Here is a 16,785-nt window from a genome sequence, read left to right as displayed (position 1 = left end):
TTTTGGCCGCTTCTCTCTGGCTCCTCTCTTCTCGCTTTAGTTTTTCCCCTCGCTGTGGAGTATTGGGGTGCGTGCGGTGTGAAATCCGTTAGCACGGTTTGACACCATCTCCAGTATCCCCCTTCGTATGCAGCAGATGACTAGTAGAGGCTAGCTTTGCGTCTAGTAAAACGTACGCGGCGTGTTTGTTTCTTGCAAACTTAGTACAGGTCAAATTGCGGGAGTTACTTATGTAAGCAATGTTGTTCTGTCACTGCTGCCGGTTGTCCTGATGTTAGCCTCGTTGTTCGTCCTGAGGGTTTGTCTAATCTTTCTGGCTCTGTGAGCTATTTGCTGAAGTGTTTACGTGGCTAAGAACCACAAAAGGTGCCGCATACCCCAAAATGCTAAGGAAAGAGGTTGTTCTGGAAGTACTTTAATGTTCTTTGGCCGCATTGCATAATGGCGCTGGGCGCAACTCAGTGTGAAGCTGTCCCGTAACCTCTGCTTCAGCCCTTCTAGATTTCCTCTTTAGCCCTACCACCGACGACGTGATGTAGGCCAGTATCGGGCACCCTGCCGGAACCGTGAACTGCTTGAGGACGCTAAGAGTCAGAGGTTAATAACCTCTCCGGTGCAGCAGGAGAGGGCAGTGTTGGTCCAGCAGGACAGATTTCTGTTAGTGTTATCAGGCTTCCTCCTCAAGTAAGGGGAATATCCGAATTTACCCTGTGTAAGTGCCAGTACAACAGACAGGTTATCTTGGGAGCAAACGTGAGCTTGCCTATGCTTAAGAGCTGAGTTCATGGTACCGGAGTCGTTTTCGAAGTGAAGAGCAGGCATCTGCTGATGGGGAGAGTTGGGGAGCTTGCTGTTACACCATATAAAGACCCTAAGAGAGCCTTTCACAACAGGATCAGCATTGCGAGAACATCTGACGCCCGGCCGCTGATTTTGAAGTTAACAGCTCATTCTTGAAACCCTTTGCTGTGATAAAAACGTCTCCTGATCTTTACTCTTGCAGTTCTGTTCCTCCCCCATGCTAGTCTGGGAAAGCTGTTCTGAAAGTAAACTAAAAGTCCTAGTGCACCTGGTATTAGTTGGCTGCACTGTCCTCCTGTCTCCACAGATGTACTGTGCTAAATTTTCTGTGTACCAGTGAGGAATTTTAAAAAGTGAACGTTGTTCATCCGTCAGAAGTGAGTGTTTTGTGTGCTGTGATCGTTCTTAAGATGTATACCCAGAATAATAAATTACTTTTTTTTTTTCTGAAATCCGTTATCCAGAAACTGTTATATAGCTCTTGAAGAGGTTTAAGTGCCTTATTTCTGAAGGGAACAGGGCAAGTCTGTTGCATATTTCACTGATGCAAACTGACAAAGGTCTTTTCATATCTTCTTACATTTCTTGAAAGTGAAGAAATAGTGCCAATATTTCTAGCCTGATCCTACCATAACCAAGAGGAAGGTGGATTCAGGCTTAATTCAAATTATGAGAGTACTGAAGTTAGCTAATGCATTTGTAGTTGTTATCTTGGGATGTAAATTACCATGCTGATTGCCAAAGATCTGTGAATAGCAGCGTTCCCTTCACTGGGGAGCAGAACTGAGAAAAGTGAAAGGTCATCCAAAGGTGCATGGAGTAGGTGGATATGATGTGAAATGTATGCGGTGTAAGGAGTTGTGGGTTGTATGTGGGTTTTCTGAGTGTGATGGCTGTATGAGTAAGTCTTAATTAAAACTAATGCAGTAAAATTGTAGACTGGGAGGAGATCTTATTTGATCCAGATAGCGGATGTGTTGTCATTGTGGTTTTAAGGCAACAATGTTTGACTGAGATTGACATAAAAATCCGGGACTGGTTAGGTTGCTGGCTTCTGCTGTGATCAAAATATGAATAGATTGACTTTTTCTGCTCTCCTTTATATGCATTTGCATATGAAGTCCTCTAGGTTCTTGTCTTTATTTCCCATGCATTGGTTGCTTTCTATTGTAGGGTTGCTTATAGTTGGCTGTATTACCTAAAGGGAAAATGTAATCAAAAGGAAAAGCTCTTACCATCTGAGGTTTCAATGAACTTCTGCAAAATTAATTTGGTGGACTTCGGTAACTTCACGAGAGTAGTATATCCTCTATTATCTGAGCTTACTATAGTTAGAGGTTGCATGAGGCATAACCTTGGTGTACATGTGGGGTCTGGTTTCAGAGAATCAGTAGTGTCTAGAGGGAAGTGTATTTGTGTCTTGTCAAATGCATTCCGAAGTTGTAGCTTTCAGTTGTAGTTCAGTGAGAAGGAATGTGCCTTAACTTGGGAGATGTATATATGGGAAGGTATGGATCTAAGAGGTGTGGGTGAAGTTGCTCTGTTGACAATGGTAATCTTGCCCTAATCAATGTGTTGTTTTTTTTTTTTTTAGGCATCTGTGAAAACTTTTCTAACTGCAGTTCGTGTATTGGTAATGACACAAATGTAGCAGGCTGCAAGTGGATCAGATGTGAAAGTAAGGAGGACTACATAGTACAGATCCTTACTGTACTATGCAGAACCTGAAACCCAGCTAGACCTATTTCATCTATATTAATGTTCATTAGACAAATACTGTTCTGTTTGATAACCTAATGGACCATTAACTCATAAGTTGTATCTGTTGTTAAACATTTCAAGCTCTTATGTGGAGAGAGCTGAACATGTTCAAAATAATCCCAGATTTTTAAGGCTTCTGATTTAAATCTGTGCTGTTGATAAGCTAATGTTTTCCAGATAGTTCAGAACGTTTTTTAGAACAAACTAGTCACTTGTGTTTGCTGTTAAGGAGTCATGAGTGGATTCTGACATGCAGGCACATCCCTGTGCTTCAGTCCCGTGTGAGATTTTGTCATAGACCTGGTCACAACCACTACTGCTGAACTGAAGTGCAGTACGGGAGAGGAGTCCATATTAAATAAGATTAGTTAGAAGTAGTGTTCCTAAAACGAAGAATTGCAACCCACTGAAGGGAACATGACAGAGCCAAAGAAGCATTAGGTGGTCTCATTCAGAGCCTTGTTTTTTCCCATTGTAGGAGAGCTGGATGTAACCACATTTAGGTGACCTTTGGTACTCAGTCCTGGAGGAGATGACGTTGCTGTTGACAAAGTCATAGAAAGACTACATAAGTAGTCCTCAGGTGGATTATTTGTACTTGTTATGTGAGGTGGAAACGGAATAAGAGGAGAGAATGGCTTGACTGTAATAGTGATTTTGTAGCACTTGATCGTAGATGACCAAGAAAGGTTGTATATGAAGGCGAAGATGCTTCGGAACCAATGAAAAGAACTTTGGATGTAACTTGTCCAGTAGAAGAGTGTCCCTCAAGAAGCTCTTTTTCTGAACTCTGCATGTGTTGCCTGACCAACAGGCGCATAGTGCAAACATCCAAGAGATCTGTGTAACTTCTCTGAGGGAGAGGTTGAAATCTGAGTCAAAGGAGAAAGGTGTGCAGGCAGAGAATAAGAAACTGATGTCTTCAACAATTTCAAGGTCAAGGATCTGTTTGAAAAGCTGGAACTAAGTTTTGCTTGCATGTAGAATTTTTTAAGATAGTAAGATTTTTTTTTTTGTGATGCTACCATAGAGATGCAAAATGTTTAACTTGAAAAATGCCACAAATATTAGAAACACTGTTTAATTTTGTAGCCTATGAAGAAGAAGTATCAAGCTATACTGTTACTGCAAAATGATGCATAACCATGTATAAGTATTGTTAAGTGTTGATTTGAGTGGTAGAGTAACTGTAGTGAAAGAAAATACTAAAACTTTTGTAATTTCTAATTACTAATTTAACACTGAAGTCCTGCCTATTGAAGCGGCTTTAATGTTATCCTGGATAGAATATGGTGAACATATTATGTTCATATGTCCTATGAACAGTTTGTTAGTATTTGGGAACAATGTCTCAAACACTTTAAAGTTCTGCTGCTGTAAATATTCTTGTCTCTTCTTTTCTGACAGGAGACATGTGTGTAAATGAAACAGAAGTACATTTGAAATATCACAACTGTACAGTTGAAGAACAGTGTTCTTGTGAGTATTTAGATATTCAGCTTTCACATTGTTTAATGTGAAGCAGTTGCGTTTACAACTCCTTCATCTGTTGACCTTTGTTAATATGCCTTCCACAATTTACATAAGCATGTACAAGTATGTAAATAAGCCCTTTGCTTCCAGCTTAAACCTATGATATGTGGTACTAAAATACACAATTTTGTTGGGCCATTAGCAAACTGCTTACTGTTGCTGTTTCAAGAAGCCTGACATATTTTCCTAGACACGTGTCTCTGGCTACTGCCTTGGTTTCTTACATTAAAATGGGTGATGTTTCCTATTAGATATAGCGTGTCCTAAGGAACTTGTCAGCATCCTCAAGACAGTAAGCTTCATATTCAACGAAAAAGTTTCACCTTCTAAGTCCATTGCTTCATCTGAGATGCGGTAAATAGGAAAAACTTAGGAACCTTCCAGTTTTAGTTGTTAACTAGCACAGCTCTTCATGCGGTCCTGAAGTGTAGGGTCTGGGTTATAGAACTGCATAAGGTAAATCCTTCATGCTAGGAGTGTGCTCATTTGCATATCTGCTGAAGTCTTTTCATTAATTTGTGCTTGCTGCGCAAAGCAGACTTGCAGGATATGAATAATTTAGATTAAATCTTGAATTTCACTTTTGTGAAAGCCCCCCAATTTTAGTTTTTCTGAAAGCTGATAGGAAATGGACTTTAACATAGGATTTTCTGGTTTTAAGATCTAGAACAGCAAATGAAAATTCTTAATACTGTTGTCTGATGAGTTCAACAGTGCTGCTAAAGAGGCTGGCTCACACCAACAGAGATGAAGCTTCCACACTGCTGTGGGCTATCTTATGATGGTGGCAGCCAGTCAGAAATAGTTCTACTTGACTTGGACATCTGTGTCGTTTCTAAAATTGTAACAATCGCCTCTTAATGAGGAGCATTAAAAGTACCATTTTTCAGTGCTTTCCAAAGAAAGCATACTGTTACAAATGCCTTGTTCTATATCTAAGAGCAGAATTTCTACAATCTGTTCCTGTTAAACTTGTAGTGACATTATCAGATTGTTGTGTCTTAGCTTCTGCATATTCAAGGAAACTTAATTGTCACCCTTTAGTAGAGGATCTTTATTGGTGTGAGAGGAACCTGTATACCTTACCTGCTCTTACAGTGTCATGCCTCAGCACTACATTTGGGGATTGACTGGAAAAATGTTAAGGTGGACCTGAACTGACTTGATGCAGGTGGGACCTGAGAGAATGTAGATTCTGATATATCCAGCCTGTCTCTGAAGGAACAGTTGGCTCTGGTTTCCCACCATGCTGAATTGTTTCAAGATGTAAATAACCACATTTAAATGACCCTGAGCGTTAAAGGCTTCTGGATATAATGGTGTTTCAGTAGGAAGCTTGCTGATGTATCGGTGTATGATTAAGCAACAGTTTAGATAAGCTGTCCATGTGTGATTAACTCAGTTGATGGAGTACGTTGCAGAAGGCTTCACAGTTGGGTGGTTTGGTTTTTTTCCAGCACATGAAGCTGAGAGCACCTACAACCAGCGACAGCTCTCAGAACAGAAGGCTTTAGCTAAACTTTCAAATTCTTGAGGATATCTTGTTTTTTCCCCTGTACTGCTTCAACCAGTGTAACCACTCTGATTTCTAGTTGAACTTGATAGGTCAGGTTCAATTTTAGTTGCAGTGAGGTTGGGAAGCAGTACTGAATACCTAGCTTCCCGCTGCGCACAGCATGCACAGTTTATGCTTGTACAGTAGGACTCTTCTCCTTCCTGTTTGCTTTGAGGAATCTTGAGTTGCCAGTTGAACACTGGCTTGATTGGGCTGCCTGTGACAAGGGTTTTCATGTATTCACTCGTGCAACTTTTGCTGTTGGTGTGGTGGATTGAATGTTCAACTGCTTTGTAATTTCAAACCAAAACTACAGTAGAACTTGGTGCTACATGAATTCCCTAAAATTCAGCCTGCTGCTGTTCCGTTTTGTTTTTTTTAGTTAATACTGTCATTAATCTCTTTAACGTAACTCTTCATTCTTTCATAGCTCCTACAGTTGTTCCTCTTTCCAGTGCTACTACGCCGTCTTCCAATACTACTACATCACCTTCCAATGCTACCACAGCGTCTTCCAATACTACCACAGCCAGTACTGCTACCACAGCTCATACTACTATAGGTAATACAGTAACGCTGAACATAGAATGGCAGTAAACTAGGAACTGGCGAAAAAAATAGAGGACGAGGACTTTTGCCACAGATCACTGTAGTAGCATGACTACTAAACATCTGATGTATGGAATACATAAATGGTCCCAAGGTTTGGAAGAAGTGGATTTTATAAAACTGTTAACAGAGAAAATGCTTCTTTCCAATATAATTAAGAATTGGCTCAGTGATAATTGTTTGAATTAGATTAGTCATTTCCACTGATCATGAGTTCTTACGAGTTTGATTTTTTTTGTTGCCCAGTTCAAAAATTTCTGTTCTTACATGTGCTGCCATCTTAACAGTGAAGTTCTTAAAAACAAACAAACAAAAAATCTCATCTTTAAAAGGATCTGCTGCTTAAGTGAGCTGGGAGGTAACGAGTTTGTAGTTGATTAGGCTCAGAACAGCCTAATGTACAGTAGGGTGATGTGTAGCTTTGAGTAAACCTACAAACGTTGGCACTTGTCCCAGGCACATAGTGGAATACTGATTGATTTTTAGTGATACTAATCTGGGAGCTGGGGAGGGGGGGGGGTTTGGTCAGAGACCCAGTGTTCTGGCTTGATAATGGAAAAGCTTTTAGGAGACAGTCTAGCTGCAGGTGACTGTTTGCTTATTCCAGTGATGTTATTCACAGTTAGTGTTTTGGGGATGAGGAGAAAGAAGTAGTTTTGCTATCCTGTAAGTGTTTATCTCCTGTCTAGAGATATTACATTAGGTACTTCTTTAGTACAATAAATACTAACTGATTCTAAGGGCTGTTTAATGGAAGTCCTTTGCCTTGATGCAGATTCTCAGTTGTCTTGAAGCAGCTGTATTTTTGTTCAAATACCAGCATTTATATTAGTGCTTGGAAGAAAAGTGGTTTTGTCTGAATGAAGAATTGCTGTCAGATGCGTGGAGAACCTTGAAATATTTGGATAACAATGGTATGCAAGTTTAAAATCCTTATTGCAGAAACTTGGCTTAATGCCATGCAGCTGAACATCTAAACTGTATGGGGTACAGTCTGAGGTCAAAGCTTATCCTTGTTTAAGCAAAACAAGACAAATCACTTACATGAGAACTTCAGTGCTTGCAAACTTCACTCTTGAAGCTTATGGTATGTACATACTGTCTTCTCTCAAACAGCTAACATCACCAATGTAACTACACGTGCTCCTCTACCTACAACTGCCATTACTTCAACTACCACAACAACCAGTATTCCAGGTAACTGCTACTACTAGCATAATTAAAGCATAAAATACTTAGAAATTAGTGTTGCTTTAAAAGCGTTATCTTGAAAGACTGACTAAGTGACAACATTGAAGTAGTATCAGTGTATCTGCTGTTGTCACTTCTAACTTTATGGCATGTCTAATTTTGTTAAGGTGATGTATGTATGTAGCAAGGTAATACTCTGAGAAACAGAGCTAGTTGGTGAGATACTAGAAGTCAGAAACATGTTGGTCAAACAAAATCAGTTGGCTGCTTTTAATAGTGTGGCTGGAAGTCACTTGTTAACTTGCTTACCTTTGGGAGATGGTATTTTGTTTTTCACTTGCAGCATAAGGGATACCTATTAAAAAAGAAAAAAGATTGGGCTACAGTGATGGGAGTAAGCTGAAGTATTTCATTTCGGCATCAGTCCTGAATATGCTATTTCATGAAAAGCTCTCATGAAGTAAAACTCTTTAAAACTAGCCATCAGCAGATGGCTGTTACTTCCAGATTCGTATGTGTTGCGGCTTCGGCTGGTTTCTTTAAGCATAGCTCTTGGGGTGAAGTACAGTAGATGGAAGATAATAATTTAATTTTAATTTAAGCAAAAAAAACTGGAGCAAGCAGCTGAGATTGGAAAATGTTTTGAATGTGAGCATATCAATAATATACTTCTATGTAAAGGAGGAAAGCTTTGGCTTTTTGAAGTACAAATAAAGTCCAGCTGGGACTTGCTCAGTATTGAGGTCCAAAGCAGTTTGGCTATAAATACTCTAGCCTTGTACAAACAGTATTTAATCAGAATTTCAGTATCACTAATCTAAATGCAGCTGCTGGCATGTCTTCACTTCTGATTGTTTTTTGTTTTCTTATTGGTGTTTGGATGTTTTGAGTAATCTTAATACAAGGAAGCCAATACTGACATCTGTGAAACTATTGTGAGCATTGTGCATTGACAAATTCTAATGTGGTGTTTCACAGGTACAAATGCTACTGTGACTCCTGCACCTTCTCCACGCAAATCTACATTTGATGCTGCGAGTTTCATAGGTGGAATTGTCCTTGTTCTGGGTCTGCAGGCTGTTGTTTTCTTTCTGTACAAATTCTGCAAGTCAAAAGACCGAAACTATCACACACTTTAGGACCTGCCACTTTATGATGGACTAGTAGCCCAAAACCTGTAGTTCACTGAACCAAAATATTTTCTGTTGCTCATGGAAGACAGCCGTTCATAATATCCTTTAAATCTCTAAAAGAAGACTTTAAAAGAATATTTTTGCAACATTATACTTGGCAAGAGGTGATATGAATCTCTTCAACAGGATTACTTGCAATATGCTGCATGGGTTCTAATGGCTGTCTTATTTTCCTTTAGTGGCTGCTGCTGTGGGACTTTTTTTTTGATATGCCAAATGTAGATGTTGAGAGATTCTTATTCAGTGGCAACACTGTCTTGAGTAGACAATCTCATGATGACTTATTGTGAAGGCTAATTTAATCAACATTTGATACAGTATCCCTTCAGTTTTATCAAGATGTGAATTATTGGTGACTGACATCAGGGAGTGAAATACCATTTATACTAGCTTGTGGCTCTTATAGCATGCTGCTAGAAAGATGAACAAAATTGTAGAAGTAGATAATGTCTTAACAGAATAACCCATACATTTTTTTACACAAGAATAAAGGTTGCCTGATAAAATACTTCATTCCAAACAGAAATCCTATGCCCTTTCCAATTAATGTTGAGGGTGGAGAGGGCATATAGGGATAATCCTTTTAAAAGGGAAATGAAGATTAGTGCCTTAAAAGACTAAAAATCAGTAGGCTGCAAAAGCGTCCCACCTATCTCAAAGATAAATAAAACTATTAAGTACTAGCTTTATATAGGAGAATGGAATACATGTGACTTGAGCATTCCAGTTTAAAAACTTTTTACACTAAATAACTGTCCCTTATTGACCTTGTTTGAGGGTGAGGGAGCATGGTACAGTAATGTTCAGCTACAAACAGAAGCTTTAAGTTGTTTACCTTTTGTTCTGGCCTACAAAGACCAACCATAAAACTAGTGATAAAATTCAGTTCACTCCCTGTATAAAAAGGCAACAACTTACTTTTATACTTGAAATACTGGTGTTTGGGAAATCCTGAGGTTTTCTTACTCAAGTGGTTCTTAAACTCATTGCAATCAATTTCAGGGGTTTTGTTTTTTTTTTTACTCTCCTGTATGTCTGCTGAAGGAGCAATTAAGGGTAGTTCAGAGGATCTGCTGACTTGATCCTAGTCAGGATTGCTGTAGTCCTGGGGCTGCTAGGGCTACATCTTTTTTCTTTCCCTTCCCCCCTTCCTGGCATCAGGTTTGTGTCACCCTGCAGTGAACTGGTTAAGGAAATCTATTCGGCCAAATAGTTTGTGTGGTTTTTTTTTTTCCTTGGCTGCATCAGCCACGTGATCTGAGCATCAAAGGTACGTCATCTCCAATGTAAGTTGACTTGAGCACCTGTGAAAATAAACCCACAGGAAAAATGGAAGTAAAGATAAAATCAAGTGGTTGATGTAGCACATAATACATAGCTTTTGATGATACCCCTTGATCATCAATTTCAGGATAATCTATAGTACTGTCTTACTAGCTCCAACTTGACTGGAATTTGGCACCCAGTACAAAATGATACCATTAATGCAGATAATGGTCATGGCAGTGGAACTTAAGTATGAACTAAATTAAGTGCACTTCAGTTAGAACCTTAAAGTGCACAGTGTTGCTTTCTTGTGTTCTTCTAGTTTGAATGGCATTGTTTCTATTGTGCTGCATAGAAAACTCAAATTGCCACAAAATACAGAAGTTACTCACCAGTACTGTATCTTTGAGTTCATTAGCTTTTGGTTTTCTAAACAAAACTAAGACAATCAGCTCAGGTTTATTAAAACAGCAGTGTGAGCAGCCAGTTTCCAGCAACAGTATATGTGTGGGTTAGATGGTATATCCTTGGCCTTATTGTGAAATCACTTAATCTGTCCTTTCCCTATCTCAGAACTATTTTATTACATTTATTTCTTTAGAAAGATACCCATGAGCTTGTATTCTGTGCTTTGAAGTGAGCAAAACACTCTTCTGAAGTGTGACAGAGTTCTCCTTCAGCTCAGCAAAGCAAACTGTATGCCTAGTATATAATTTTTTTGGCCTCAAAGGGCTATCTTTTGGGAAACTTGCAGAAAAGTGCTACAGAACGCTTTATAGCGTGGAAGACATTGCCACAAAGAAGTTGTTGCTCTGTAAAATGTTGCTAAAATGCTTATTCATGAGCTATGCTGATCCTGATTTAGGTTGCTGATAAATTATGCTGGTAAAGCAAACTAAAAATAATTTTTAAAGTGCCTTAAATTTGCTTAATCTTTTGCCTCAAATTTTGTTTAAAAGGGTGGAAGGGATACCTTGCCTTAGTTACTAAATTTTTCTTGGTGCCAGCAATTGCTACTTTCCAAGACTTTAGGAAACCCAGGATCTCTGACATGTACAGATGCCAATCTGAAAAACTCAAGCCTGTACTGTATCAATTTCGACATGTTCTGGAAGGCCTGCACTAGGCACTGCTTGCTCATTAGCCTTGCCAACAAGGTATAATCCACAGTTTAGGGAGCTATGGATCGGATTGTTTCCCTTTCAGTTGTTTGGGGGGAGGGGAGGCTGCGTTATACATCTTCACCATGTGCTTGGCTGCCTCACTATAGAAAGTAATTACTCCTTTGTGAAATGGCAGTGTCAGCTGATCTGTGCTGTGTATTAGCAAAAAACCTGAAGTAACAACTTGCAGTTTTTCTTGGCCTTGTGTTTTGAAGTGGAAGGTAGCTCATAGATCTGTAGTTGTATTTGCCCCTAAATCAATTTTAGGCACTGAACTGTAGTGACTCTTCAAGTTATCTGGCTTTTTCTTGAAGCCAGCTTGTGCAAATATCAAGCTGTTACCTTATGAATGTTCTCTGCAAGTGTTGCTGTAAAAGTTTGTATTTTGTCTTCAGTGGAAGAAAACTGAAACAGTTGTAATCGCAAAACCAAATTGATAAATAAAATCTGTTGAATGGAATTTTACTTGTAAACTTTCTTTAATGTGAGCAATCCCAGAGGGGACTGTCTGCCGACTTTCTGGAGATAAGAGCTGTTTTCCATAGGAATTGAGAAATAAAGAGGGAGAATGAAAGTTTTGAAGAGTTAAGTTAGCTCTCCTAAATGCAGTATTAACTTTGCATTTGGTATGTGCAACAATACTGATTCAGATTTAGAATTGTCTCCAAAAGAATTCTCATTTGGGTTATGTTTTCCATGTTAGTTTAGCCCTGTTCTCCCCTTAAAGCTAAAGAACAGCAAGGCATTTATTAAGTGTTCCACTTGCAACAACCTGTAAGGCTTAATGCTCCTCCTTCCAATTGCCAAGCTTATAATACTAGATAATAGTATACTAGCCTATAAGGTGGAAGAGGGACTGCAGGCTGTGTTTCCAGAGAGGCTGTTAATAACCCCTACATTGTAGCATCTTTTCACATTAAGATCTTTGACCTTCATGAAAAAGGTATTGCTCTGAGCCTTGTTTCTTTCCTGATTGCATGAGGAAGAGGAGGATATTTGCTGGGGAATAACTGTCAGTATGCTTGAACAAGAGAACAGAGGGTGTGCAATTCTGTAGTTGCAGACTGACTAAAATGATAACCAGCTCTGAGTGATGTAACCTCAGTAGTTTCATATCATGACCCTGATGCTTTTGTGGGTAGTGAATGAAGTGTGAATATGTCACTAGGTAGTGTTGACATCAGTCAGTCTCATATGGGAAATTACAAAACCTTTAGTAGTGTTTCTGGAAAGGCTGTATGGAAATGGAGGAAACCTAGAGCTTCCTGATGCACTTAAAATTGCCTTCCAGAAAATCATCCATTTACTGCATGCAGTCGAGGACTGAATTAAGTTTTTGTTACAATGCAGCACTGAAAGCCTATGCATACAATTGTTTATCCTTATAGTACCAGTCTTGTGTTACTGCTGTTCTTTGAAGGTAGTCTTCTGTAGGTATAGCATTCATTCAAAAATCATCTTTTAATTTTGCTGTATGAAGCTGAGTAATACTTGAAGTATTTTATCAGGAAGCTGTAACTAGCCTGAGACAGCCCTTTCCTTTGTACTGCTGCAATGGTACACAAGTGCTTCATACTGATGGTATTCTACTTCCAAGTTGGCGTCTGGTTCCTAGAATGTGCTAGAATCACATTTGATGGCTTCTCTAGTGACAGCTGACCTTGGATAGTTATCAGTTGCCTTGTCATTGATTTAAGGCATACCTTAAAAAGAACTCAGCATTCTGAGTATATTGTGACTTGTTTTGATATAGTAGCAAGCTTGAATGAAGTAAAAATTGTTTCAGTAACAGCGAAGGATGTCAGCCTTATTCTAGCAATACTCTATCTCTAAGTACTGCAGCGTTTCTAACAGAAGTTAGAGTTCCTTTACTCAGTGTTTAAGCAATGCAATACTGTTAAGGGTTGCCTGAATTTAATTCTAGGTCTTAGTTATTTATAAAAAGAGTACTGAGGTATTAGATTATTCATGTTCACAAGCATCTAGGGACATGGATAATGCTAAAAGGCACATAGGTTAGTATTCAAACTCATCGAAACCTGCAATACAATTTGATGCATCTCTGAAAGATAACTTTGAGTCCTTTATTGGCTAGACTATAAAAGCAAGCTTTTTTTCTCCATGCAAGAGAAATGCAGATAAACTTAAGCTTTTTTTTTCTGTTTTCTTCTAGTTAGTGTAGCATTGTGCAAGGAGCTGCCCTTCTTCCCTTTTGTAGGGGGAGGGGAGAGAAGGTGCTAGGGAAGGTCGAGACACTGACACTTCCGATGAGTCATCTTTAAACAGGCATGAAAGGTTCAGTGTACAGGCAGCAACCTTTGGGGGTGAGAGCACTGCATTGGGCAGGATGTGGTGGTCAGGGCTTGCAATAGGAAAATAGTTTTAAAAACAACAACAAAAAACTGAACACCAGACCCAGTGCTTTTGCTCTAAGCACTTAGCTATGCTTTGTACTACTGTGTTCCAAGGTTACCACAAAAAAAGGAAGCCTTTTGATTTTGACTGATATCCTTGCCTTTCTGTGCTGTGCTGCATTGTCTGTGAAGGGAGGACATGCAGTGCTGCTCTTGCTCAGAAGGAGGATCTGCATCATCCAGTACCTAAAATGGATCAGTAGATTAACTGACTGGAGCTGATATTGAACACTGCATCCAAATATGTTGAAGTACATATGCACAGCACTGGAATATTACTGCCTCTCTTTGATTTGTGTATAAATTGTCTTCTCTTACTTCCAGGTTGCCAGTTCAGTGGCATTTTCTAAAAATACATTTAGGTTTACTTCTGGACCAGCCTTTGTTTCTGTAGCTGCATGACGACAGTAGGAAGAGACCTATCTGCCATTCTCTTTTTCCATCTGCTAGGCACCTGAAAGCATAAGTAACATACAAAAAGAGTCACCAACCGTGGCATGGCATTTTAAAAAAAAAAAAAAAATCTTTCCTGGACCATTGCTAACGAAATACCTCCCTCCTGCCCCCTTTCCTTAGTCAATTTTTGGAACATTTGGAACTTTTTTTTTCTGTTTGCTAGCCATACATACTGGTCACCTTCCTCTTAAAGATAAATCTTCAAAGAGATTTGACTTACTGTCCAGATGAAACCTGCCTGGGTATATATATAAAAATCACAGCTTGCAAACTAGCAAAGAAGTTGCTCATTTTGCAACCATATCAGCTTATTACCAATGCCACCATTACTTACTGTCTTTGGTCATTGAGTGTTTCCTCCTGTTCCATTGCTGCTTCTTGGGTCAAGATTCAAAGGATGCTGCTGGTAACCTCCGTGCTGAGTGGATGCTGAAAGCTTGTTACTCTGGACCTGAGCTGCAGAACCTGGAGTGTTACCAACAGAGTTAAAATAGAACTCGAGTAAACGCAAGAGCTGTTACGGAATGTTAAAAAAACCCACCCAAAACAAGTTATGAACACTCAGCAGAGTACTAATAGAATAATAGATTGCTTAGTCTGTAAACAGTGGTTCATGTATGATCTCGACACAAAGTAGAACAAAAAGTATTTGCAGATAGTTGCAACTATTTACAAAAACTATTTGCAATTATGTGCAATTTTTGCAGCTCACCCCATGCCCTTCTCATTCATAGTAATGAGTGTATCAGCATTCATTCCTCCAGCTGGAGACATCTCATTGAAGCAGAAAATTCTTGCTGCCCCAAGTGTACTTCATTGTATGTGACTATTTTCCCCACAACTCTTGTCTTTCCTGGTCCTGTTGAAAGCCAAGATTAAAAGGGGTGGGTGGGTGCACGTTAATGATCTGTTCCCAGTGACACTAAATTCCCTAGTGAATTCCAGTCTTTTGTAGATTTCTGAAAAGCAGAGATGCAGCCACTTAATGCCAACCCTTCAGCCACTAAAAAAATGCCCACTGAATCAAATGCTATGCTTGCTATCAGCCATAATGTGATTTAACCCTGATTTGTATCTGTGTACAATGTGGTGTTGCTATACCACTTCTTAACCCTATGTTAACCTTTCCCACTAACTTTAGGTAAAAAGGTCACGGTATTTTTGCTGTGTAGCTGTAATCCTGCACTTGTTAATTGAGACAGTGCTCCTCCTCCTTCTCGGATATGATCCAAGATGTTTCAGACTACATTGGTTAGCTGTTTCTGGCATTATTCTGGAGTGTACGTCCAAGGCACTCCGGCCTTCTGCTGAAGCAGCAGGAGAGCACTGGCAGCTGCCCAGAGTGCACAACTACCCAGTCTGGTCAGACTGCGTTCAGCATCCATGCATCCTGAAGCAGGGGCTTGAGAGGACTGACTACACAAGTATCACATGAACCCAGAAAGAAGTGCAGCACCTGTTTTACACTACTGAGACAAGCCATGGCTCAGTGCATTTGAGAGGGAACAGGAAGATGTGAAGATGGAGGAGAAGGAATGGAGAAAAAGCTAGAGGACATGGCTCAGACTGCTGATCTACAGATTATTGCTACGAACTGACCGAAGTCTTAGTCTATGTGGGCAATTCCTGGAGTTGACATGACCTGTTTCAAAAACACCTTCACCTTTACAGTCAAAACAGGGCTATTGCAAGTAACAGTTGCCACCCCTATATGAATAGGTCTGGCCAAATGCTGTAGGTCTGAAGTCAGGTTAGTGGCACAGTGCAACTCAGATTAATAGAAAAGTCTTTACATGATGTCTGGATTCCCTTATGAGAAGTACTAGTATTAATGCATCAAAAATGATAGCTATTTAATATTGACTTATTACCTGGAAAATGACTTCTTATACTGCTTGTACTATGGGACAGCAGCTCTGCAGTCTTCCTTATAATTTTTTGAAAGGAAAAAAAAAATACCACCAAACCTCACAACATCAATCTACTATTAAAGACATAGGAATAAAAAAATCACAAGTAAAAACGTAGCTACAATGCATTGCAGAGTTTTCATGCATTTTGGACTAGGCGTCTATAATGGAGCTCCTATGGTGAGCATAGAGAAATCCAAGCTCCTCAGCCAATTTTTCCCGCTCTGCATCATGTTTAATAATGGTAACTCACAGCAGGGGAAAAAGAAAAGTTCATCTCCTTTCTGTTGCAGCTCCTTTCCTTGTGCTCAGTAGCATCAATGTGACTTGTAAGTTTTGCACCAACTTTTCCCCTGAATTTGATTGGTTTAAAGCCAGAGAAACCTAGTATATTTGTGCATTAATTAAAGCTACCTCCCTGTTCTTTATTTCCCCGTGTTTGGTTCATGTCTTGTCTTCAGCAGTGTACTAATGAGCATTTCTCACTTTCCTGTGGCAGGAATAACTAACATTTTCCTGCAGAAGGAAACAATTACTAAATTTGTAGTACTTATATTCTTCATATCATAGAAATGCACCTTGAAAGATCATTGGAGTTTTTTCCTGTTTACTTAATTTACTAGGAATTTAGGTATCACCCATCAATTTTTCTGCATGCATTTGTCAGACTGACAGTAGGATTTTCATACCACAGAGAAAAACAGCAACTTCAGGCAGGTAGGAGTAGAAATCCCTAATCAAGCTTTTTAAGCTACATGAATTACGTAAGCATTACATTAAAAAGTTACCCAACAAACAGCTGAGAAGAAAGATTTTTGTTAAAGATTTAAGTTCCGAGTTAATTCAGTTAAGGGCTAGAAAGCTCTCACTGGTGTTTTGAGATCTTCTAAAAATACCTGTAATCATAGGCATGTATCTAATCGAATTACAAGG

General features: G+C 39.3%; 2 protein-coding genes across 2 annotated transcripts in view; one reads left to right on the top strand and one right to left on the bottom strand.

Annotated features, from left to right (window-relative positions):
- Positions 1–2,395: 2,395 nt before the first annotated feature.
- Positions 2,396–9,103, top strand: LOC104072191 (sialomucin core protein 24-like; the record flags this gene model as incomplete). Its single annotated transcript, XM_009573116.1, has 5 exons — positions 2,396–2,479; positions 3,970–4,041; positions 6,081–6,212; positions 7,376–7,456; positions 8,429–9,103. Coding segments are annotated over 5 exons (530 nt in total), but the record flags the coding sequence as incomplete, so codon positions are not given.
- Positions 9,104–14,285: 5,182 nt separating this feature from the next.
- Positions 14,286–16,785, bottom strand: part of LOC104072516 (coiled-coil domain-containing protein 162-like) — a gene marked incomplete at its 5' end in the record, with an annotated part of 29,196 nt that continues 26,696 nt past the window's right edge. The window contains 1 exon segment of the mRNA XM_009573115.1: positions 14,286–14,407. Within this exon segment, the coding sequence (XP_009571410.1) occupies positions 14,286–14,407 (122 nt within the window).

The sequence above is a fragment of the Fulmarus glacialis genome, unplaced genomic scaffold (assembly GCF_000690835.1).
Source record: "Fulmarus glacialis isolate BGI_N327 unplaced genomic scaffold, ASM69083v1 scaffold35002, whole genome shotgun sequence".
Lineage (NCBI taxonomy): Eukaryota > Metazoa > Chordata > Aves > Procellariiformes > Procellariidae > Fulmarus > Fulmarus glacialis.
Note: the sequence above shows the minus strand (reverse complement) of the source record. Positions and strands in the feature narration are given on the sequence as shown.